General features: G+C 41.1%; 1 protein-coding gene across 2 annotated transcripts in view; it reads left to right on the top strand.

Moving 5' to 3' along the window:
* The window catches only part of LOC149437169 (uncharacterized), a 218,203-nt gene that overhangs the window by 146,794 nt on the left and 44,521 nt on the right, over positions 1-26,888 (top strand). The window contains exons 5-6 of one of the 2 annotated variants that reach the window (XM_089661012.1): positions 8,734-8,877; positions 12,239-12,301. In XM_089661012.1, coding sequence (XP_089517138.1) covers positions 8,734-8,877; positions 12,239-12,301 — 207 coding nt within the window. Of the gene's footprint in view, positions 1-8,733; positions 8,878-12,238; positions 12,776-26,888 lie in introns of those variants that run through there. The other variant, XM_089661011.1, reaches the window with a different exon arrangement.

The following is a 26,888-nucleotide window of genomic DNA, read 5'->3' on the forward strand; positions in this document are numbered from 1 at the left end:
CCAAATATAATGAATATGTCCGTCATATTTTTAATATGTGTGTGATGTCAGTTTCTATTTGTTGCCTTTCGCCCTAACATTCAATTCTAAAAGAAAAGTAGCCATATGAACATTCGGCAATAAGAGTTAAAGAAAATTCACTAACAGAGAAAAAACAGCAACACGTTAGGCTAAGAGTATTTGGCCAGTGGGGGAAATAATAATTCTATTATTATAACTAATACTAGCTTGGTGTCACTGGACCTCCTTTATTTCAGGGACACCCGATCAGAGTGCAATCTGACCACGCTACAGCATTGGCCTATATTAATCATTAGGGGGTACAAGGAGTCAGGCAGCCTTATAAGAGGTAAGTATGATTCTGTTCTAGTGAAGAACCACTGTCCAGTAATCTCTGCTGTTCACATTCTGGGAGTAGACAATTGGTGGGGGAGAAGGAATGATTCCTTCTTCCTGACATCTTCAATCTCTTATATCATAAATAAAGGACTCCAGATCTGGACACCCTGGCCTCCAGGTTCAAAAACAGGTTTACCCCTAGAACCAAGGATGCACTAGCACTGGTAATTTCCGGGACTCCATGTCAGCTAATACTGTATATGCCTTTCTCCCAGTACAGATTCTTACTTGATTGCTCTGCAAAAAAAAAAGGAAGGAAAGAAAAATGATTGATTCTCATTGCACCAAACTGGCCCAAAAGAACCTAGAACCCAGAAGAACCTAGTAAACAAACCCCTGGCTTTGCATTCCATTGTTAGAACTGTTAAACAAGGTGCATCTAGGATCAGACCCCATTACAGCACCCTGTCCTTCCCTGGGATCTCATATTGGTTCTCTCTGCCCTGCAGAAACCACCCTTGGAACCCATTATGGAACTCCTCTTGAGTAAGCTCTCCTACCTTCTTTGTGACTATCACATCTGTCTGATATGTTTCTGAGTTAGCAGCTATGTCTTTTAAAGTGCATATCTTAATCGTGTAGTACAGTGCACAGCCTGAGTAGTCATAGCCCATTGGTTTTAGGCTGTAATTGGGCACCGGAAAGCTTTTGAGAACTCTACCCCATGCATCTCCCCTACAACCCTACCATACTCCTGAGTCCTTTGTTTTTGCTAGTGTCCTAAGGTGGTGGAACTTTTCTTCTTTACAGGGAGAAATTACTTTTAGCTTTAACTGCTTTAATTTTTTATTTTTGGGTTCTTCAATCAGCTTCAGATTTAGATTGGTGCAACTTCGTTCTACAATGCAAACCCTACATTGTAGGGACAGCCTGTAATGTTGCTTCAGACATTGGATCAGCTCTCTCTTATAATGAGCCTCTATTCGAAAACTAAACTCTTTTTTTTTTTTGTATTGCCAAGAGGTTTTAAAGGACATCCTGCTTCTAAGTCCACATTTGCTAGGTAAATAAGATAACTCACCGCAATGGCTTATGCTTTAAAAGATAAGCTATCCTAGTACCTATATATGCTCACTCCACCATGCTCACTCCACCAGCTTAGTTCTAGTTTCCTGAGCTTTCAAGCATCAACCATCTGTTCCCTGTCTTCGTAAGGCCACTATCTGGTCTTTGGTTTTTACTTTCTCCAAGTTTTACTAAGTGGATGTTCAAGGCACTGCTTTGTTTGCCTCATTGTTTCCCACCCTTTTGATTTATTGCTTGGGGACTCCCCAGGATCCATGGAAATCCAACCTGTGTCCTGTATTGTACAATTATGATAAAATAAATTTTGACTTTCCTATGTATTCAATATCTTTGAGTGCAGTGCAGGACACCCTCCCCTGTTACATTGTTTCTCTGCAGTGCTTGCTAAAAAATTGAGCTGTCATGGAGTGAGTGTCAAGCCATTGTGTAGGTGTTTGGTAGTGTCCAATCACCTGATGGTAGCAGTGTCACGCTTATCCCTAACACAGTGTTTCTCAACTCCAGTCCTCATGGACCCCCAACAGGTCATGTTTTCAGGATTTCCATTATTTTGCACAGGTGATTTGATCAGTTTCACTGCCTTAGTAATTACCACAGCTGTTTCATCTGAGGGAAATCCTGAAAACATGACCTGTTGGGGGTCCATGAGGACTGGAGTTGAGAAACACTGCCCTAACACAAGTGTTAAGGCACTATAGTTGGCTTCTGTGTTTTTCACCTATAGAAGCCCCTTTTCCAGTACGGCAAACAGGCCTACTGGTACCCCCAGCACTTATACACAATGCTAGAGTGCCTTGCTACCACCCTGGGGCAGGTATGAACTGACACAGCAAACAGGTACTGGCAGACAGGCAGAGTGGTTCAATGGCAGTCCAGGTAGAAGGCAGGCAATGTTCAGGATAGTCAGGGTCAGATTTAGAGTCAAAAGGCAGGCAGAGTTCAGAGAGTATTCGATATCCGATCTGAGGTTGTCAGTGAGGGAATCCAAATGACAGAGCAGGACAGACAGACAGGGAGCTTGAAGCACGTTTTACAAACAATATCACAAGCATGAGACTGCAGGATTGGTTGGCTTAAATCAGATTTGGTCTCCACCCAGATACTGGCCATATCAATCACTTTGCAGGCGAACAAACAGACAGGGAGAGTGCACCAGAGCCCAAACCAGGATGCTGGATTGAGAACAGCAGCTATGATAGATCAGGAGCACTAGACACTCCTGACATTACAGAGAATAAGAGAAGGTAGAGGTTCATAAATATACTGTATCACCCAATATATGGTTTCTGCCCAGTAACCAAAAAACATGCATATAAAAAGAGGGGGGTTGTGAAAAAGAGATTACCAGGCACAGTCCCGGGGACAGCCACCACCGTCGGGACTGTAACTGGACGGCTCCGTTCTCCCCTTGGTGTTCACCACTCACTCATGCCTTCAATAGGAGCTGTATTGCAATCATCCTGTCATAGGGGCATCCGTATCCCTACATATATTTTCAATTTTTCACCCACATTGCCTTGATTGGGTTATGGGTAATCTTGTCATTATTATGTGGTGCCTGTTATCAGCCATTATTGCATACCATTGTATAGCATATTATACCTGATGGTACAATTTTTTGACACACCCCCTACTGGTGGTGTAACCAATATGTTGGTGCTGCAAATGTATTAGACAGGTTTCTGTCATTACATATACAGCACATTAATATAAAGACCAATGTTGATGTTGCTTTTATGCGATTTTATATTTTTATATACTTTTTGTATTATCTCATACTGAGGTGATGATGAACCAGGGTATTTACCCTAGTGTCTAAAATTATTGTGTAATAAAGCATAATTTTTGGGAACTACTCTGAGTATCGCCTTCTGTCCATGATGTTACCCCTTTTTTTGTGAATCTTTTTCACAACCCCCCTTTTTTTATACTCCTGACATTACCCCGCCCTCTGAGGAGGGGCCCCCAGACCCTTAAAGACATGCTGGACATCGGGCACCAGACCATCAGGCTGGGCATCTAGCACAGGACCATCAGGCTGGGCAATAATCAGGGAATCAGCAAGGTCAGGTTGGTTAGCAGGTGACATGTCACATGAGTCAAGCTGGATAGCTGGAACACAGGCTGGGTGCAGAGTGGCTTGAAGAATAGGTCGAGAGCCCCACCTAGTCAAATGGGGCAGTCTATCCAAAGAATGGATAGAACTACTCAGACAGGTTTGAGCAGATGTAGTTGCGGTAAGGTGAGGCCAGGTTACTGAAAGTCCTGGCCTCACCTCTGCCTTTCCTCCACCATAAAGATTTCAGTTTGTTGTTCAACTGAGTTGTACAGTTTATAAGTTACATTAAAGGTGGAAAACGTTCTGAAATTATTTATCTTTGTCTCATTTTTTTACATCACAGAAACCTGACATTTTAACAGGGGTGTGTAGACTTTTTATATCCACTGTAAGGGTATAAGCAGGAGATGTTATCAAGTAGAAGCTGATTGTCTCCCTATGAAATTCCCCAATGGTCAGTAATAGGTACAGTGCACAACGTGACCATGCCCATGGACAAGGGAGAGTTATCATCAGCTAGGACTGAAAAGGGTTTGTGCACCTTAGTCAGGGTAATCTGTAGACAGTGTGCTAGGTCACTATCAATGAAATTGCTAGTGGCACCAGAATTTATGAAAGCTGAGAGGTGATGAGAGAATGTGGCAGAACTAAGTTGCACAGGAACAAATAGTTTGTCTCAGGAGGAACCTGGCATGGTATGGTCTAGAGAAGCAGACCCCACCCACACTAGATTCTTGGAGCTTCCTAACCTATGAGGGCAGCTGGTGACAAAGTGGCCATGGTCACCACAGTATAAACAGAGTCCATGGAAACTTCTACCCTTTTCCCCAGAGGATAAACGAGTAGTGCCAATTTACATGGGCTCCTCCTTTTGGAGAGGTTGCGAGGATCCTGGAAGGTCTGATGAAGAAAAAGTGTGCAGTGTACTAGGGAGCAAAGAAACAAAACTCTCTGTATGTCTTTACCGTAAATGCCTGTCTAAACAGATGGCTACTTGCATTGCTTCAGTCAACGACTTTGGTCCAGGTTAGTGTACTAAGGAGTCCTTGATGGAGTATTGATAAGCCTAACCTAAACTGGCTTCTTAGAGCTGGGTCATTCCACCCTGAGTCAGGTTGGTGACCAATGGCAGAAATCAGAACAATATTGCTCAGTAGTGCATTTACCCGGATGTAATGAACTAAGGTTAATTTCTGTTGAGTGTGAACGGTCAGGATCATCACCCAGGACCTTAAAAAATGCTTCGACTGACCCTAAATAAAAACCCAAGACGGGGGGGGGATCCCCCTGGAACCATTTAATAATGAGATTACCCTGCTGTGCTTCAGAACCAGATGAGCACGGTCTAAGCTTAAAGTATAGCATACACCTGTTTTTAAAGTTAGAAAACATTAGACAGTTGCTGGACTTGGCATGTCAGTTTGCAAATCTCCTCAGGAAATGAGCTTGTGTAGAGTCCATCTTCTCAGAATAACCTTCTTGGTAAAGGCTTGTGATAATGTCACGCTTACCCCTAACAAAAGTGGTCAGATACTACAGCTGGCTGCTGTTTTTTTTCACCAATAGCAGCCCCCTTTCCCATAAGCCAAGCAGGCCTACTGTTACTTAGTTGCCCCCAGGATTTATACACAGTGCTATAGTGCCTGGCCACCACACTGGGGCAGGCATGAACTGAGCACAGCAAACAGGTACTTGCGGTTGGCTGACAGGCAGAGTGGGTCAATGGCAGTACAGGTAAAGGTAGGCAAGGTTCAGGATACTACCCAATCCCATTCTGTAGATTGATATTCTCAAGCACAGAGTCAGTGTTTTGCTAGTTACTGACAGTTTTTGGTCTTAAGTAATGACTGAGAACCAATCAGTGTGGTTCCAAATTATAGGTTAACCATGAGAGCCGATCATTTTGATCACGTAAGGTTTGTCTACAAACAAAGCTGTCAGTTTCAGCCGTGCAACAGCATGTAAAACGATATGTAAAAAAACACATTATTAAAAAGGTAAAAGTTTAACTAAAAACTATTAAAGTGGAGTTCCACCCAAAAGTGGAAGCTCCACTTGTTTGCCTCCTCCCCCCCTCCACCGCCATATTTGGCACTGTTTGGGGGGGGGGGGGTTTAACAGGTACCCGCTCCCATTTCAGGCTCAGTTCATCGCGGCGAAGTGAGACGGAATTTCAGCCTTCCTCCTTCCTCCTGCAGTCTTCTGGGGCATTTCACAGCCGCAAGCTGTCACAGCCTGGTGCCCACAGTTGAGATGCATCAGGGAGAGAAGAGGGAGAGAAGGGACGGCACAGGTGAGCACATCGCAGGACCATGGGACAGGTGGGTGTGTGTTTATTAAAGGTCAGCTGCTGACTTTTAATAAATACAAAAATTACTGGAGCTCCTCTTTAAGTATAAAATGCATTAAATCTTTTTTTTTTTTTTTTTCATTTGTTAGCTAATGAACTAACATTAGTAGAATAGTAATTAAAAAAATAGGTAGGCCAATTTAGTTATAGAGTTTTTGAGTTACTCAGTGCCTATTGACCATAATAATTTTTGTCTGGGCAGCTAGGGTTCAGTGACCACAGTGAGTGGGTTAAAGTGGTATTAAACACCCCAAATAATTAATGTATTGCAGGTTTCCAATTCTTTGATGTAATGACTGCATTTGTTTTGTCTGTTAGGCTTTTTTCATTAATTTTTACTTGCAAATCTGGCCAGTATGTCTATTATTATTGCTGTTCAGCAAAAGTGGCCATTAGAGGACTGAGACAAACCATATGTCACTGACAGTGGTGCTTGCAATTGGTCAGCTTTTATTAATTTCCAAAGCGACAAAAATTGTTGCTGTAATTGTTGTAAGTCAGGCATTATTAGCACATATACTTTTTATTTCAGTGTTTACTAAACTATGGCTTGGGAGCCACATTGGGTTATGGACATATGTGTGATGGTTCACCAAATGACTGTGTAATAAACATAGCCTAGTTTTTCCAAGTGGAAAATTAGTTGTGATATAGCACACCCTATTTATTTAAATTGTGTTCTACTGTGATCTCAGATGTCGCCTGTATACAATGTGTTTATAACAGAAATCACCCATTTCTCAAGGGGTTGAAAATTTAATAAATATATATATACAGTCATGGCCGAAATTGTTGGCACCCTTGATATTTCTCCAGGAAATCATGTATTTCTCACGAAACGTATTGCATTAACACATGTTTTGCTATACACATGTTTATTCCCTTTGTGTGTATTGGGACAAAACAAAAAAAGGGAGGAAAGAAAGCAAATTCGACATAATGTCACACAAACCTCCAAAAATGGGCTGGACAAAAGTATTGGCACCCTTTCACAACTGCGGATAAATAAGAATGTTACAAGCATGTGATGCTCCTGTAAACTCACCTGGGGCAAGTAACAGGTGTGGGCAATATAGAAATCACACCTGAAAGCAGATAAAAAGGAGAGACGTTCACTTAACCTTTGCATTGTGTGTCTGTCTGTGCCACACTAAGCATGGACAACAGAAAGAGGAGACGAGAACTGTCTGAGGACCTGAGAACCAAAATTGTGGCAAAATATCAACAATCTCAAGGTTACAAGTCCATCTCCAGAGAACTAGATTTGCCTTTGTCCACAGTGCGCAACATTATCAAGAAGTTTGCAACCCATGGCACTGTAGCTAATCTCCCTGGTCGTGGACGGATGAGGAAAATTGATGAAAGATTGCAACGCAGAATAGTCCGGATGGTGGATAAGCAGCCCCAAACATGTTCCAAAGACATTCAAGCTGTCCTGCAGGCTCAGGGAGCATCAGTGTCAGCGCGAACTATCCGTCGACATTTAAATGAAATGAAACGCTATGGCAGGAGACCCAGGAGGACCCCACTGCTGACACAGAGACATAAAAAAGCAAGACTACAGTTTGCCAAAATGTACTTGAGTAAGCCAAAAGCCTTCTGGGAAAACGTCTTGTGGACAGATGAGACCAAGATAGAGCTTTTCGGTAAAGCACATCATTCTACTGTTTACCGAAAACGGAATGAGGCCTACAAAGAACAAAACACAGTACCTACGGTAAAATATGGTGGAGGTTCAATGATGTTTTGGGGTTGTTTTGCTGCCTCTGGCACTGGGTGCCTTGACTGTGTGCAAGGCATCATGAAATCTGAGGATTACCAAAGGATTTTGGGTCGCACTGTAGGGCCCAGTGTCAGAAAGCTGGGTTTGCGTCCAAGATCCTGGGTCTTCCAGCAGGACAATGACCCCAAACATACGTCAAAAAGCACTCAGAAATGGATGGCAAAGAAGCGCTGGAGAGTTCTGAAGTGGCCAGCAATGAGCCCAGATCTAAATCCCATTGAACACCTGTGGAGAGATCTTAAAATTGCTGTTGGGAAAAGGTGTCCTTCCAATAAGAGAGACCTGGAGCTGTTTGCAAAGGAAGAGTGGTCCAAAATTCCGGGTGAGAGGTGTCAGAAGCTTATTGATGGTTATAGGAAGCGACTGATTTCAGTTATGTTTTCCAAAGGGTGTGCAACCAAATATTAAGTTAAGGGTGCCAATACTTTTGTCCAGCCCATTTTTGGGGTTTTGTGTGACATTATGTCATATTTGCTTTTCTGCCTCTGTTTTATATTTGTTCCAATACATACAAAGGGAATAAACATGTGTATAGCAAAACATGTGTTAATGCAATACCTTTTTTGTGTGAAATACTTGATTTTCAGGAAAAATATCAAGGGTGCCAACAATTTCGGCCATGACTGTATATATATATATTAAAGGGGCAAAAGTGTGTACAAGGTGGTGGGTGGAAGGAAAGCTGCAAGGTGAAAAGATCCTGGTGTTAATTAAAAAATGTATAAATAAATTATATGGAAAAATGTATTTGGTGAGGAATGGCCACAATGTGTTATACAGCCATTGTTATTTTTGTCTTTGTTTTGCTTTACTGACATTTTGGTAATATTTCTCTTCCTATGTCCCAGTAAGGTAATAATTTTCTTATTTGGGTCTTCGGACTAAAGAATTTAGGACTCCTGCTTTAATGCAAATATTGTCAAATCGGACAACAGACTGTGAAACCTATCTCACACTTCTGTCAAGTATTTGTATTTTATATAGATATTTTTATGCTACTGCCATACAACATACAGTATACACCATTGACTTTCTATTACATTTAAGTTTACGAAATATTTCTTCACATTCATAATGTAACATTCTATAGTAAAATGTTTTTCTTTATATTTTCAGAAATTAGTCTATATAGGATGTCTACTCCAGCAACAAACAAAGAACTTAAAACCAGAATCCCCCGAGAGCACTGTTTTAAAAAACAAGCTAAGAACCTTTGTGAATATCACCAATGATAAGCTGTGTACACACCTTCCAAAAGAGGTAAATGGTTATATATTTGAAGCATCTTAATTGTGTATACAGGTTGTACCTTGAGATGAGGGCATACAAGAAACATTTAGTAGCACTCAAAAAGGTTATACCTTAGGAGTTTAAAACTGAACTCCAGGAATTCAGCCACTTTGTAAAATGTGCTGGCATATTATGAGCTAAGTCCAACCGATGTATGCTTCAGTTTACATCTGACAGTTTTATGGAGCTTCAGGAGTACAGCTATCACTGCACTCCCAAGGCTGTGATAAGAGCCCTCACATACAGCAGCAGCTCTACCTGCCCCTCCTCCGCTGATCATTTACAGAAGCCCTTGTACTTTGTGAATAATTTCCCATAATACAAAGCGATCTGTGACTGGGCAGGAGGAGGGCAGGGGCAGGCATAGTGGCTGCTATTTAGTGATATTCCAGGCGCTCAGTTAATTTACAGATTGTAAATTAATGAAATACTTACGTCCACAAGGTGGCATGCACCTTGTGGGACTTAACCTGTAGCAGTTCAGCACATTGTGAAAAGTGGCCTAATTCCTGGAGTGTCGCTTTGACTCCAGCTGAATATAAAGAAAATAAGCTCTACCTTTCCTTAAAAATAATTACATATAGTTTTACATGCAACTAGCATACGTACATAGGAAGAAGTTGGAGTGTATCTGGGTGCCAGATCACTTCCAAAACTGAAGTAATATTTGAGTGCCACGTCCTAATTGTAATAATCAAAATTAAAGGGAAAAGGGTGGGGAAAAGGGTGCAAATGGACATTAAAGGAACAGATATTCCAAACATATTGGTAAAATCATTTGCACTTTATTGTGACAATAAGTCATGGAAAAACATTTTGCAGTTTAAAAGATAATAGTTATACTATCCCCGCAGACAATGTCCCACAGCCCACCATATACAAGGAAAACCTTTGTGATTGGAGACATAATAGCCACCAGATGAATCCCATGGGGTGGGGGGAGGGGGGTGGAGGACATTAAATCATAGGAAAATGGCCCAAAATGTTTCACGACAATGATCACTTTAATACATGATATTGACGTGGTATCAGCCTCTTGTCACCTACTGTAAAGCAACATTCAGATGGATGAAAAGAATGGCAACACAAGGAGGGACATTTTTTATGTACATGTGTTGATGTAGAACATTTAGGAGGAGCAGAGAGCAGACTGACCAGAGATGAAATTTTAGTGTGGTGTTGCTTCCTCAGTGTCCATTCAGCAGGCTGGGAATGAGAAGTTTACACCATTGTATTCCTTAAAGAAGAATTCCAGGATTTTTTTCCCCAATGCAGTGGGGCTGTGCCCACACAGCATGGGTCAAATGCTCATTTTTGTCTATGGGTTGAGCAGAAATATACTTACCTAATCCACCGATCCCTTCAGTGCAAGACTGGTCCCTGCCACTCCTACCCCCGTGGCCTTGTGCAACGGACTGTTCTTGACATCATCACACCCATAGGCTGGCTCTGGAAGCGAGGATGGCAGGAACAGTTCACCACTGGACATGGGGGAGCGCCGTTGTCCAGAGGATCGAAGGATCGGGTGAGTATAGCTTTTCTGTGCACCCCTGGACAAAATGCACATTTAACTCATGCAGTGCGGGCACAGCCTCACTAGATGTGAAAAAATTATTTCCCTGGCGTTCTGCCCTACGATAAATAATAATAGTGCAGTGCTCCTTGCAAACACTACTAGAACTAGAAAAGTGACTCTTTCATTAAAGTGCACAAATAATATATTACTGCAAAAATATATGATAATGTGATATACTGTATGTGCCCTTATGCTTAAAAAAAAATATGTATAACTTAGACAACACAGAAATTGTTATAAAAATAACAGATATTGTAATTCTTAAAGAAATGTGAAACAAAAACTTTAATGGGAAACATGCACACTTGTGAACAGTCCCAAACAATTTTCCAGTCTTCTCATGTCACATGTTAGCGCTCCATTCTTCAGTACACTTGTGTAATTTAGCCTCCCTAGCGGTCTGATTATGTCTATATTTCTGTGCTCAAAGTGGTAAATTTTTTTGCATGGAAATATGTATTTTTTTTATTGTAGGCCTGTAATTTTTAGGAATAATTCACTGAAATCTGTCCGAACAAGAGTCTAGTAAACATCCCGGGTATGTTAAAATTTGAAACACGAAATCATAAATTATAATTTAATAAATAATCATAAAAAATAATAATATAATAATAAATGTAATTCAATAATATAATCAAACCAAAAACACTGAAATTTGAAATATAGCACTTAGTTCGCACATCACTGAGCAAAATCGCAAAATCGTTTTCAGTGTCTGATGATGAATTTCCCCATGAATCATTATCACTCAATTCTGCAAGTAGTTCTAATTTACTATCGCTGTTCTCTAGCTGGTCTAAACAGCTTTTGACCTAAAGGGAAGCTTTTTGGACGCCATGGACGTTTCTCAGTTTCCAGGCAGAAAGAACAGTAAAAATGCAGGCAGGGCACAGGACAAAGCAGTCGGGACAAAATGTATGTGAAATGTTTTGATACAGTAATGTTTTACTATGTTATTTTAGTGAATTTCGTGAATCTCACTTTTTGAAATTTTCAAATTTACCGCCGTTCCGTCCCCGTACGTCACGACGTCGCAGGGGACGGAACCCAGAAGAGAGATGCCAGCATCCGCCGGCGGACAATACAGGGGACACTGCAGGAGGGACATCGCGGGAGCGCAGGACAAGGTAAGAGAAGAATAGATCCCGGAGCAGCGCCGCATGGTAAGCCCGAGTGTAGCTCGGGGTTACCGCTTATGGTACTGAAACTTTACCCCGAGCTACACTTGGGAATACCGCCAGGGAGGCTATGGTCTGCTTCCACCTCCTCAGGTGGACCCCATTACTAACACAAGAGGTCATAACCAGCATTCACTGTATTCCTTAATCCTAATAAAGAATTTGGTGTCACCCTTCTGGCCATGCTATCGGGTGGAGTTCTAAATATTGGGCCACTTGGGTTATTTGGGTTTTTCAGACCTAACGTTCAGATATAATCACTCCATGTATGGTAAACCATGAGACGCGCTGGAAGTCTCATCTCACCTGCCGTGTTGTATTTTATGAATTTATTACAATAAAAGAGTAATTTTATTGAAGTGTGGTCATCCACCTCAGTACTTACAAGGAGTATTTAGAGTTACAAACCCATCTATGTTACTAGTTAGAAGGATTGGAAACAAGGGCCTTTCTTTAATGTTTTTTTTCTGACATGTAAAAAGAAACACCATACTTTTATAGATTACACGCAAATGACTGTGGGTAGTTGGAATGGCTATATGAAGTTATAATAATTAACAATCCTTGTGCTGTGCAGAAAACAAGAAGAAGTACAAGGCGGCCAAGGGAAAAACCTACTACCAATGAAGAGCATCACCAGGTCTGTAAAATAAGAGAAATCATAGCAGGTTTCATTCATCACTGGCAAGACTTCTTGGGCAGTGCATAAAGGACTTCAAATAAAGACTTGTGCTCCGTCTGACAGAATATTTCAATGAGTGTGAGACAACCAAGTTCTTCCATTCACCATTATACAGATGGATAGGAAGTGGCATCACTCTAAAGACCTTTGAATCAAAGAAGCATCGTGCAAATACACTAACAGTACCTTTATCTATCAGCTTAAATATCACTCTCTATTTGAAATGATCGTCTGCCCTAGAAGAATGGTAATTTTTTTCCATTTTGTGCAGCATTTAATGTGACTTGTTAGAGAATAATTGACACTAGGTTTATTTATTAAGCCAAAAATGAATGTAACCTATGGCAAAGAATTAAAATATTTATTTTCATTGGTCTAGTTTTTAATGCTATGCGTTACTGGACTTGCCTTAATAAATAAGCACAACTGCAAGGATGAGAAGATAGCAATTTTTACCACCTTTGTCACTGATATACAGCGTGATTGTCTAACATAATGTATTTTCTTCTGTGTAAATATAGTCTTATTTGTATAAGTTATACCTTTTAATTGCTAAAAGGGTTCCTTTATTGCTTGTATTGTAAGTATAAATTTTAAAATGCATCTCATACTTTGGGAAGATAAAAACTAACAGAGACTTCTTTATTATAAAAAGAAAAATAATAAAAAAAACATATCTTCTACCCATAGGCATCAATCAGATACCTTTTATTTGAAAATATGCACTAGAAAAATGACAGCTGAAATCTGATTGGTGTCTGTGGAAATCAGATGCTTTTTTACTTTTTTTTCCTCTTTTATTTTTGCCTTGCTGGTATGCATCGCATAGTAACCAGAGATCAATAAACTAATTTTTGTTCCTACAGGTTACTACCTTGAATAATCATACATCAGTCCTTAGTGCACTGATAGATGAAGTGATTTTGGTCACAGGTTCTGTAACATCATTATATGGCCACTGGAAACCACTGCATACATTATGGATGGGAAGAGGTTTACATCGCTGTCCCTTTAGGGGTTAAATGCTTGTTTATGTTTGGGGACCAGGAAAAGCAGTTTTACTTGCCTGATCCTCCACTCCTTCAGAGTCTTCTGTGCTGCAGGACGGGTGCCTGCTGCCTCTTTTTCCCTGAGCTCTGGCAATCAGATGTCCTCTGACATCAAGACTGATGTGGACACATAGCCCTTCACCGGACGTGAGCTTAGGGAGAAACAGTTCATTGCCAGAGTGTAAGGGAGTAACATCTGCTGGAGGAGCAGAGGAATAAGTAAGTGAAATTGTTTTTCTCGTCCCCTAGATACAACAAGCATTTTACTTTTGCTGGAGTTTGACCTTAGACCCTACTCACAATCCAGTTCCAAATCATGAGGCAATCGCTGCAAAACATACAATCTACGTTTGGATGCCATTATCCTTCAATGGCACTCCAAATGCTATGCCGTTCTGCGGCGATTGTTGCATGTCAGAATTGCGCACCAAAGCACACCTTTAAAAATCACGTGAAGCATGTCACCTGAAAAGGAGCAGGTGCTTCTTGTTAGATGACAAACGCACATAGGGCAGCTCCTATGAGAAACTCAGAATCACGTGACAATCAAACTCTGAACATTGCACAATGGGAACACTTGTTTCCGCAATGCCATATGTGAACATATCCTTAAAGATCATTTCATGTGATCTCACCAATAGGAACTAAGATCAATTCATGTTGCTATCAGATGACTAGCTTTGCAGATAGTCATACTGCTTTTTAATGACTAATTAAATATGTCCAATAATATCTTAGTTTCCCTGTTTGTGTTTGGTGAAAGTTGGTTCTTTGGAATACTGAACAACTGGAATTTGCTAGAAGTACTCTTGTTTTTTGTGATTATCAACGTTCGTCAGAAATTAAGCTAATCATTAACGATGTCCAAAGAGATTATTTTGAAGTATAGTTACCTGCTCCAAAGATTTAGGGATTTGACCAGTAAAATATGACACTGGCAATGGTTAAATGGATAGTAATCAGCAGATTGAAGTTTTCCATACATGAACATTCATCTGAAAAATCTTGTCAGTGCATTCAGAAAATGCCATTGGAGGCCTGACAATTGATGGTTGAAAGTACTTCAAAATTCTGTTTGCTTCAGTTTTTTAAATGAATAGAATTCCATTAATGAAAACAACACTCGCTGTTTACTATTTTGTTCATTCAAGAAAGAATTTCATCCTGAATCTTTGATTTTTTTCAGCATTACTGTCAAAAACAATCATTGATTTAACCCCATGAACTATTAGATAATGAAATGAACATTATGAAATCAGTTTTTTTAAACAAAATTCTAACCGTTTTGGGTATATCAATTCATCCTATTAATTACAGAACTGATAAAGTGGTTCTTTATGATCCTTATTAGGTCATGCTCTACGACAGAGGTATGAAACTGCCTTACAAGGCCAGTTATATCATAGGGGCTTTATAATCCCCTAAACCCTATTGAAAGTAGGGATTCCTTGCAATATCCAGTTTACTTGTTTCCTGGGGGGACAAGTGTATTAATTAGTAAAACTGGCCAGATATGGGTAGAATTTCAAATGAAAATTCTTGGGAAAAGTAGGTTCTAAGAAAGTTTGTTGATATTTATAATCATTAGTGGGTCAAATTGATGGTTGTTTTCAACCGCTATGATGAGAAAGCTCAAAGGAGCAGGTTGGAAAATGTTTCTCGAACAAATTAATTTCTTACAGTGTTTGTGGTTTTTGTTTGGTAAAGTCCATTCATTCCAAAATCTAATGTTAAAGGCAAATTAAATCTTTTGAACGGCAAACAAATGTTCTGAGAATTTTTGTAAGACTTTTCCTAAGAATTTTGATTTGAAATTCTATCCATCTATGGCCAGCTTAAGGGTTGCACTGGACACCTTTATCAGCTATCGTCTCTTAAAAGGTGGATTGTGACCATCCATGATGCTCACTCTCCTGTGAAGTAAAAATCCTATGATCTACTCATCACTGAGGAAACATTGATTGTTTACCTAGAAATGTATATTGCTCAAAAAATTAAAGGAACACTTTGAAAACACATCAGATCTCAATGGGGAAACATATGCTGGAAATCTATACTGATTTGGACTGGGTAATGTGTTAGGAACGTAAGGATGCTCCATCGTTTGATGGAAATGAACATTATCAACCTACAGAGGACTGAATTCAAAGACACCCCTAAAATCAAAGTGAAAAAATTATGCGGCAGGCTAGTTTTTTGCTGAAATTTCATTGCCGCAACTCAAAACGGTACTCAGTAGTTTGTATGGCCCACTCATGTTTGTATGCATGCCAGACAACATTGGGGCATGATCCTAATAAGATGACAGATGGTGTCCTGGGGTATTCCTCCCAGATCTGGACCAGGGCATCACTGAGCTCCTGGACACTCTAAGCAACCCTGCGGCGTTGGATGGACTGAAACATGACATCCTAGAGGTGTTCTACTGGATTTAGGACAGGCCAGCATCGGGGCCATTCAATGGTATCAGTTTCTTCATCCTCCAGTAACTGCCTGCATAGTCTCGCCACATGAGGCCCGGCATTGTCATGCACCAGGAAGTAACCAGGACCCACTGCACCAGCATAGGGTCTGACAATGGGTCCAAGGATTTCATCCCGATACCTAATGGCAGTCAGGGTGCCATTGTCTAGCCTGTAGAGGTCTGTGCATCCCTCCATGGATATGCCTCCCCAGACCAACACTGACCCACCACCAAATCGATGAAAAAATGATGCAACGGGCTAGTCCATTTTGCTGAAATTTAATTGCAGCAACTCAAAATGGTACTCAGTAGTTTGTATGGCCCCCATGTGCTTGTATGCATGCCTGACAACATCAGGGCATGCTCCTAATGAGACGACAGATGGTGTCCTGGGGTATTTCCTCCCAGATCTGGACCAGGGCATCACTGAGCTCCTGAACAATCTGAGGTACAACCTGGCGGCGTTGGATGGACCCAAATATGATATCCCAGAGGTGTTCTATTGGATTTAGGTCAGGCCATCGTGAGGGCCATTCAATGATATCAATTCCTTCATCCTCCAGGAATGCATACTCTTGCCACATGAGACTGGGCATTGTCATGCACCAGGAAGAAACCAGGACGCACTGCACCAGCATAGGGTCTGACACTGGGCCCAAGGATTTCACCCCGATAGCTAATGGCAGTCAGGGTGCCATTGTCTAGCCTGTAGAGGTCTGTGCATCCCTCCATGGATATGCCTCCCCAAACCAACACTGACCCACCACCAAATCGGTCATGCTAAATGATGTTACAGGCAGCATAACATTCTCAAATGCTTCTCCAGACCCTTTCACATCTGTCACATGTGCTCAGGGTGAAACTGCTCTCATCTGTGAAAAGCACAGGGCGCCAGCGGCGGACCTGCCAATTCTGGTGTTCAGTGGCAAATGCCAATCAAGCTCTATGGTGCCGGGCAGTGAGCACAGGGCCCACAACAGGACAGCAGGCCCTCAGGCCACCCTCATGAAGTCTGTTTCTGATTGTTTGGTCAGAGACATTCTCACCAGTGGTCTGGTGGAGGTCATTTTGTAGAGCTTTGGCAGTGCTCATCCTGTTCCTCCTTGCACAAAGGTGCAGATTCCGGTCCTGCTGATGGGTTAAGGACTTTCTATGGCCCTGTCCAGCTCTCCTAGAGTAACTTTAGCCTGTCTCCTGGAATTTCCTCTATGCTCTTGAGACTGTGCTTGGAGACACAGCAAACCTGCTGGCAATCGCATGTATTGATGTGCCATCCTGGAGGAGTTGGACTGCCTGTGCAACCTCTGTAGGTCCAGGTATTACCTCGTGCTACCAGTAGTGACACTGACCCTAGCCAAATGCAAAACTAGTGAAAAACAGTCAGAAAAGATGAGTAGGGAAAAAAATGTCTGTGGCCTCCACCTGTAAAGCCATTCCTGTTTTCTGGGGTCATCTCATTGTTGCCCATCTAGTGCACCTGTTGTTAATTTCATTAACACCAAAGCAGCTGAAACTGATTAACAACCCCATCTACTACTTAACTGGCCAGATCAATATCGCAGGAGTTTCATTGACTTGATACTATACTCTGATTAAAAAGTGTTCCTTTCATTTTTATGAGCAGTGTATTTTTCTCTCATTTTAGATTAATCTCCCATTACTTGTTTAATTTAAGGTAATATAATAAAAATGTATTTAAAAGAAAAAAAAAATACCTTGTTTTGTAAATTTGCTGCAGCAGTGTTTTAGCATGCTGCAGTCCTTAAAATACATTATTTGCTTGTTAAAGTGGAAGTAAACTCTATTTTACCTACAGGTAAGCCTTTAATAAGACCTACTTGTAGGTACTGTAAACATCTCCTAAACGTGCACCATTTAGGAGATATTTACTGTGTATGCACCGGTGATGTCACCACCGCATGCGTACTGCGCTCTCAATGGATAGCATCCCGTCTATTGAGAGAGCCATGCCACTGCCGAAACTCCCTTCACTAATGCGCAGAAGTGACAACATTGCGGCTCGGCCAGTCAATTGGCCGCAGCTTGCGAACCCAGAATGAAGACCGGGTGAAGACGGAAGCCTCGCGGAGCCATGACAGCGCTCCACTGGAGGGCTTCATTTTCAAGTAAGTCTGTCAAATTATGATTTTAACTTGCAGGCAGATTTTTTAGAATGTTATTGTCACGGTTTACTACCACTTTAAGGAAACAAAATGGAAGAATTTTGAAAACTATGTATTTATATCATTTCTGTCCTTTTTTATCAACATTTTCTTATAATCCAAGACTGCCATTTGTGTTATTTATTTTGATTTCTTTATCTGATTTGTAATTTATTACTTGCACTAAGCAGAGGTTCATTGGCTTTGGCATCTTGGGTGGCTGTTTGCAGTTGTGAGTAATTCTAACTTTTTTTTAGGTTTGGATAAAGTGGTGGGGGTTAGAATCTCTATGAGTTTTTTCTATTGTTGTCTGTGTCCTTGTTAGGGGGATTCACTCTCTCTATTTGCCCTAAAGGCCAATATCACAGGAATGAAAATGAAGGTTAATCCAAAATTTCAGCTGCCAACAGAATAGGAATAGAAAGGAAATGTTCCACTTAGCATGGCTGTTCCCTTGACATCTGTCTAAGAGATAATTTCCCCACAATAGAAAGATATCCTCTCATTTCCTGTTGAGTCTATATAGGGGACAGGGGTTTTATTCCTGCTCTACTGTATCAAAAATGAAAAACATTTTAGTTTTAGATGCAACTAAAAACTGGTCTTACATGTAGCATGGGTGTTCCATGGTAGGATGTGGCACTCTATGATGTTATGAGGCTGAAAAGAGAAACAGCATCCCCTGCTGAACACAGGAATCAGTGAAGCTGGATCTAGTTTTTAAATCAGAATGACTCTTCAGGCAACCTTTTTTTGTAAAATTGCAACATGCATGGCATTGAATCTGAACAAATGTGATTATAACCATTTTGTTATATCTGTTTGATAAAAGCAAAAAGAAAAATACCTGATGATCTTATCAGAAATTCAGAGCTATGCTGCTTCCTTTCCATACTTCCAGTATTATCTCAAGGAGTCTAATCAGTCCTCCTAGTTCTTTTCCCAGATTACACAATATTACTCAGTTCACAAAAATTCTGTGTGTTGTCAATAGGACTTAGAAGCCGAGTGCATTTCTGGCAGATTAACAGGTGTTTTCCTGTATTTGGAGAGTTGTGAAAGCAGAACTTCAGTGAACATGCCCACACTGCATGACTTAAGTGCTTATTTTGTCTAGGGACTCAGGGATAAGCTGTACTTACCCTGTCCTTCGATCCTCCGGAAAACTGCGCTCCCCCACGGCCAGCGGTAGACTGTTCCTGCCGTCCTCACATCCAGAGCAAGTCTGTGGGCAAGATGACGTCAGGAACAGCACATTCACAAGACCGCTAGCATGGGGGGGGGGGGATTAGGAGCAGCAAGGACTGGTCTTGTGCTCGGCGGATCAGCAGATCAGGTAAGTGTATCTTTACTTTTAGAGCCCCTAGACAAAAACAAGCATTTAAACCACTTCGTGGGAAAATACAATTTTTTCCCGGATTTCTTCTTTAAAGGCTCATTCACATCATACACTGTATGTGTATATATATATATATATATATATATATATATATATATATATATATATATACAGATCCTTGCACCCATGTCAGGTGTTCCATGCAGGATCTTGCAGGCAGCCTGTTGAAATTAATGACAGGTGGCCAGCTGCGCAGACCTCCAGCACATCCCAGAGGATTCATCCATGTGGGTCCAATTCACGGATCAGGACACAGACAGACTTTGTTCTGATCCATGCCTTGGACCTTTATGCATATACTCTCTGGGATGCACGTGGAGGTCAATTGCAGCTGGCCAACTGTCATTGATTTCCACAGGCTGCCTGCATCCACCTGCACTGAACACTGGGCATGTATTCCGGGCAGCTAGTATAGTTGGGTACACCTGTGTGAATGAGCTCTATAGGGAAAAAAACATTTAGAAATGTGCATTTATTGCAGAGGAGAACTGTGTCTGTTCTTTTTACCCTGACAGATGCTTACTAGTAAAGTCACCCTCCTCCTCAAATATAACATGACCTGTTGGGGATATCATATCCTTTGCTTCAAATGTCTTCAAGTCAGGCTGTTTTCCCATGCACGCTAATGACCCTTTACCATTCAGTTGGAAGTTTGCCATCATTTCTATGGAAATAGTGGAGACTGCAGTACACATGTGCGTAAAAAGAGAGCCCAGGTGGAAAATTAAAGCTGGCCATAAATTGTTCAAAATTCACTCTGCATCCCTCAACTGGAAAAAAGAAGGAGCCAGGCAGAAAATTGTTGACCCAACAGTGGCTGCATCCAATCAGGTGCAGTTGCTGTTTGGGTATACTGACAGACAGCAGAGCTCTTAAAATACAATACCTACAATGGCAGTTTTGTCCTTTCGCACTGTATGCATGGTTATCTGGTATTCATTAATGGCATTTAAGCTTTTTTTCCTTGCTAACAACTTACCAAAATTGCAGTTACAAGCACAGAAAAGTGTTTTAAATGCTTACTTTCAGTGTTTTTTTTTCCATAAATTAATTTTTATTGATTTTCAATGTGCCTTTCAATTTGCTTGAAAATCACTACTCCAGAAAGAAACAATTCCCTAGCACAGCCCCCCTTCTTTCTTGCACATCATATGTCTCCCCTCTTCTGAGAGTGTCTAATTACTCTGTGCTGGCCCAGCTCCTTCTACCCTTCCCTCATAACATTTTATGTAGCTGCCAGGAAACGAGTAAAGGACAATGCTATGCAGTGTAGTTTGATTGACAGCTCTGAGACTGCTTGGGCTGCTGATATCATATCCAAGATGGCGACACCCAGCAATAATTTTGGAGATTTTTCCACACAAGGGAGGGGTTTACACATAAATAACATGCCTAGAATACATTAAATGCATATGCTGTTCAGATTCTGAAATTGAAGCTGACAAATTTGTTATAGTTTCTGAAGCTGGAAGGAATGCGATTATGTAAATTAAGGGATCTCCTCTACCAAACAGTCAGAATTTGTTGTTTAAAATAATTGCCACTTAACCCCCCCATTCTACCTCCCACACATTCCTTTTGGCCAGTAAGGCCAACCATCAAATTGGCAAACCAAAAGGAATTTATGGAAGCATGATGGCAAGCTCCAGCACTAATATATATGTTTTTTTCTACATGTGCTTCACTTTTAACTGCTTTGTGAGTTAGGGGACAATCACACCTAATAGGTATTTTTTTTGGGGGGGGGAGAGGGGGAGGCATGCTGTAAAAGTTGGGTACAACATTTGACAGATACGTGTTGTTTTATCATATATGTGAAAACATAAATAAGAAGTTAGCTTAAAAACATTAACTTTACAATATTACTCACAAACCATTATAGTTTAGTTTAAAATATCCTTTTTTGTCAGAAATATATTACTGCATTATTTGGAGTTTCTTTTACATCTACTGTTAATTTATTTTTTTATTCAATTTGCTTTGTAAGAATGAAAAATTAAATCTGGTTGCTATAAGCAATACAAACACCGTCTTCAGGAAACATGGAAGCTTTGTCAATTTGTTTTTGAAAATGCAAGCTCAGGTCTGTCATTTTTACCCTTTGTTACCTACTAGTGATCTACTGACATAGAAGAAGATATGAATATGAGGTCACATTCTTGTTCAAGGTCAGTGTTTTTCTAATCAGTGAAGCAAATATAAGGATAATAGCCCCGGAGCCAGCATGTTCAAGATGTCAGCTTCTGTATTTCTTTCCTGACGGGTATGCCTTAAAGACCAACTACAGATAGAAAAAAAAAGATCCCTTGCAGTGGGGTTGTCCTAAATTGCAAAGGATCAGTTTGTTTGTCCAGGGGAGAAGATAAACTGGTTTACCTACTTGACCCTGGCAGACAATGTTCCATCACGTCTCAATGTCAGGACCCTAGACCTCTAGAGAATGGGGGTGCAGAAGCTGCAGGGACTGGTCTAGCTGCAGGGAGGAGTGGAGGAGCGAGTGGGTTTATTTCCTTCCTATTGATCCCTAGACATAAAAGAACAACTAACCCTAGCAATGTGGGCACAACCCCACTGAATGGGATAATTTTCTATTGGCCTGGGGTCAGGATTTAAGTGAGAACCAGGTACATTCTTGTCTTGTTATATTTCATATACAGAGAACAAACCTGGATCAGTTGTCTACTGTAGCCAGATCCTCATTTTATCTAATGGTACAGTAAGTGCCATTTGTGATCTTTTTTTTTTCTTAGTTTGCGGTTCCACAACAAGTAATCAGCAGCAAAACCATCATTTCCTTTGGTTTATTGAATCACTTCTGTGGCTTAACAGGATATACTTGGAGTAATGAGTCAGTTGACCTTTTGGTACTTGGGCATGGTGTAGGCAGTCAAAATTACTTTGTTGGCTATTTTTTCACATTCCCATGTTATGGATATATACATAGCTTGGGCGGAATGGAATGTAAGAATTATTCTCTTCTTTCTAACTACAGGCACACAACCTGCCACACTACAGAGCCAGGGACATCCTTCCACAATCTGTATCTGCTGTTTAGATCACTCCTCCACTATCAGTGATGATACTGATTTTGATTTGCTGGCCATATAGCAGGCTGGAGGTGGAGACATGGGCATAGCATCAGGGGTTACAGTTGTGACCATGCTCATGCTCCAGGGGGACCCGTGCTGTCTTCCTGTCACTATGATGGGCAAAGTGAAATCAAGAGCAAAGTGGAAGCTCTGAGCTCTGACCTTTAGGCTCCATTTTCAAGTCCTGAGTCAGAGAGTAGCAGAGGAAGGACGGGGTGAGGCCAGCCTTGGATGGGAGAGTGTCAGTGCTGACAACCAGACAGGGATGGACACGGAGCTGTCTCCGAGCTGTCTCCAGGCTGAGCGAGGGAGGAGGAGGAGAGCACTGTCTAGGAGCTGGTACAGCTGTCACTGGGGAGGTAGAAAGATACCGGTAGGATCTGTGCAGAGAACAGACACACACCGCCCCACCCCTCCCCACAACTCCTGATGACACTCTGCCTTGTGAGATTTAAGGCACTGCTGCCTCTGACTGCTAGTTTTGGGAAATTTGGAGTGAGATTTGGTAATGTCACTACTGTGCTGATTACTGCTCAACTTGCTTGAGGCTCTGATAATTAGGAAGCAAAGCCCTAACCAGGGGCGGACTGACCATTTGGAAACTCAGGCACTGCCCGCGGGCCTGGGGTCAGTAGAGGGCCCCATGAGATGCCCCTGGTACCTTTTTCATAGGCTTTTTTGAGTTTGGGCAAGGACACAGGGGCCCCATCATCCCCTATTGCCCGGGGGCCCCATGAGTTGTCAGTCCACCTCTGGCCCTAACTCTACCAGATAGTCTCCACCAAACAGAAACACAGTGCAGAACAAGGCATGGAAAATCATTACTGAAGGAAAGATCAGCTACTGGGAGACCACAGGCAATACTGGTGACTTATCATTTGCTCTCTGTCTGCCTTTTGTGATGCAGTTTTCAGTGCAGTTCCATTAGTCAATCACTATGGTGGTTAGCATCAACTAAGCGGCAGTGCCAGGCAAAGCTTTAGTTCCTGGGGTCTCTAAATGTACAGTGCATCCAGAAAGTATTCACACAGCTTAACTTTTGCCACATTTTGTTAAGTTACAGCCTTATTCCAAAATGGATTAAATTCATTTTTTCCTCAAAATTCTACAAATACCCCATAATGATAACGTGAAAGAAGTTTGTTTTGAAATCTTTTCAGCTGGCATAGAATTGTATTATTCTCATAATAATTATATGCAGATGACCAGAGCACCCCCTTCTTACAGATGTTGAGATCCCCCCACCCTCATTTACATCACAATGCAGCCCCCTTACCTTGTGCTGCTCCCAGAAAGAGGCTGGGGACAGACAAGGGAGTGCTGCGGCTGCACAGAGAGGTCCAGGATCTGGAGGAGGAGTTCTCTCCTCCTCTCTGCTGCCAACTATAGAAACGAGGGTGGGGGCAGAGACAAACCTCTCTGTGGCTTCACAGAGAAGAGCAGGAGCTGGTGGAGTAGTCCTGTCCTCCTCTATGCTGCCATCTGTTGATACCAGGTGGGGGTGGAGATGAGGGGGTGCTGCAGCTGTTGGAGAGATGCAAGGCCTACATGAAATGGCCTGGTGGGCCTTGTGTTTGACACATGTGAGTTAAAGTGGTATTCAACTCAAAACAAATGATGTCATATATTGCAGCTAATTAGATGTTGTGGCTGCATTTTTCTTTTCTTAGGGGTTTTTTCCCCTCTTTTTTTTTCACCTGGTGATCTGGACAGTAACACACCTTCTGTAAGTCCCCACCCTGTATGAAGAAGCACGGGGGGCACCTTTGGACAGCAGCATTGTCAGTCTGGGGGAGGGGAGTGTTAATTGCGCTAGCAGATTTAAAAATACTAACAAATTGAACCCAAACTCCAGCTAATATTTTATAAGCAGTTACTGCAAACAAATTGTTTTCCTTTTGGGATACAGGTTTTTACATACATAAAAGCTGACCATTGTAGGCACACCTGCTAGTGTTAAATGGTTGTCCCATCTCTGTAACTGATACATTCTGCTGCGGAGCTTTTGAAAAACAGCAGACTTACAGACTGACTTGCTGCTCACTGGATATTTTCACTTTTTTCGGACCATTCTCTGTAAACCCTAGAGATGGTTGTGCATGAAAATCCCAGTAGAACATCAGTTTTTGAAACACTCAGACCAGCCCATCACCAACAACCATGCCACATTCAAAGTCACTTAAATCCCATTTCTTCCCCATTCTGAGGCTTGATTTGAACTTCAGCAAGTTGTCTTCACCACATCTAGATGCCTACATACATTGAGTTTCTACCATTGGCTGATTAGCAATTTGTGTTACCAAGCAATTGAACAGGTGTACCTAATAAAGTGGCCGGTGAGTGTAATATATATTTGCTTTTGAGTTTAAGACCACTTTAAGCATTTTCTGATTGCCTGCCATAATATTAGTGACTCTGTGAAAAGGAACATAGTAGAACACTAACAGAGAGCAATAAGCTGTAGTTCATGAATAAGGGATTCATATTTTTATAGAAAACAAGCAATGACAAAAATTGGGTAGATATTTGAGGTAGTCCATCCCCCTTTATTCAGTACCTATATTTCTTGGGTATGGGTTACGTCAATTTACATATGGTGTTTGCCATACTAAATAAGCTCATATATGTAACAGGGGTACACGCTATAGATATCCTACTAAACTGATAGTAGAGTCTCAGACAGCTTTACTATGTGTTGTATGACAACACAAGCATACCTCTCTGCATTCCCTTTTTTTTTTGGATATCATTCATTTATTTTAACCCTGAAAGGGTGAATCCTAGAAAAATGTGTTTGACTTTTAGAATAGATTCTCTGTATTGTACAATTTGATTTGTAGCTCCTAGCAGCTACAGTGTGCTAAAAAAAAGCTGAACAATGAAGCCCAACTATTGTGCAGCATTATTAAAGCAACCTTGAAGGGGAAGAGGAGGTTATCTCTAGGGTACGTACCAGGTCCAGGGCCACGTAGCCTCTTCCCCCAACCCTGAAAATATCAGGGAGGTGTGCGTGTGATTTATATAGATGTGTATTGTGGTACAGCAAGTCTTGTTTAGCTCAAATATGTTGTGGTGTTTGCAGACATTATGTTGCATGCACAGTATTCAGTATGCAAGATGAATGAACCTGAAATTGATTATGTAATGTATGAGTACAATCGGCAATTCTGTGTATGCACTATGTATTTCACTGGGAGCCTGCGTAACAAGAGAGAAAGGAATGAAAACAAAGGTGTTACCCTAAGCAATAGGATTCAGCTGTCATTTTTCTAGTGCAACTCCAAAAAAGTAACATCCAGATATATACTGTACAATACATTTGCTATGGGCAGCACTGCTGTTTTTCTTCCCCCCATTATTTAAGACGTCCTTGTAATTGTTGCTGAAATATGATAATACTTTAAAGGTAAAATGACTTCAGTGATATTGTTCAATTTATATGTGGCAAGTTTGCATGTAAAAGAACTGTTTTAAAGGAGATGCCCACTAAATGTCTTTCAGTGGAGGGGGGTGAGGTGAGTATGTATGCCCAACACCAGACTTTTTGTTTTAATTCATCAGAGTAGACATGTTTAAAGACCTTTAATGACCTTTAAGTCATGCCTAATTATGATTCTTAGCCTCATCTACTTCACATTTTGACATCAACCCATGGTGCATGTAATGGGTAGCAAAAAATTATACAAGTATAAGGAAGTTTCAAAATAAGGTTTCTACTGTATCTAAATTAAATGTATAAACACCTGTGAGACATCACGAATTTTGGGAGAATTGTAAAGGTTCTTCTAGGTCAGGGGTGTCCAATCTTTTCACTTTCCTGGGCCACATTGGAAGAAGAGGAATTGTTTTGGGCAGCACATAAAATACTCTAACAATAAGGATAGCTGATGAGCAGAAAAAGTTGGGCAGATCACCAGTTGATGATCAATGATATAATGTACCTATCCGAGTAATAAAACTTCATCCACCACGTGTTTGCCATGTGTAAATGAATTTTTATTAATAAAAATAAAAAAAAAATCTACATTTTTAAATAAGTTTACAATTTGTCTTGGGCTGCATTCTTAGCGCTCTTGAGCACCATGCAGCCCGTGGGTCGCAGGTTAGACATCCCTGTTCTAGGTCTTGATGTCCTCTAGGAAACATCTGCTTTTAGCATGCTTTGTCCCCAAATCTGTCTTTGTCCCCACAATGATTTGTTGAAGTGCAGAAGTACTGCCAAGGTGTTTCTCCTTGTGAAATGTGCATTGCCCCTCAGCATTCATGCTCTGACCATAAAAAGGGATCTTTCCCATTGACAACTGGGCTTCATTTGGTGTTTTAGTTGGATTATTAATTGAAGTCTACAATGTACCAATACTGAGCTCAAGCGAAGTAAAATT

The sequence above is a fragment of the Staurois parvus genome, unplaced genomic scaffold, assembly GCF_062004578.1.
Source record: "Staurois parvus isolate SC_StPar_1 unplaced genomic scaffold, SC_StPar_1.0 ptg001302l, whole genome shotgun sequence".
NCBI classification, from domain to species: Eukaryota; Metazoa; Chordata; class Amphibia; order Anura; family Ranidae; genus Staurois; species Staurois parvus.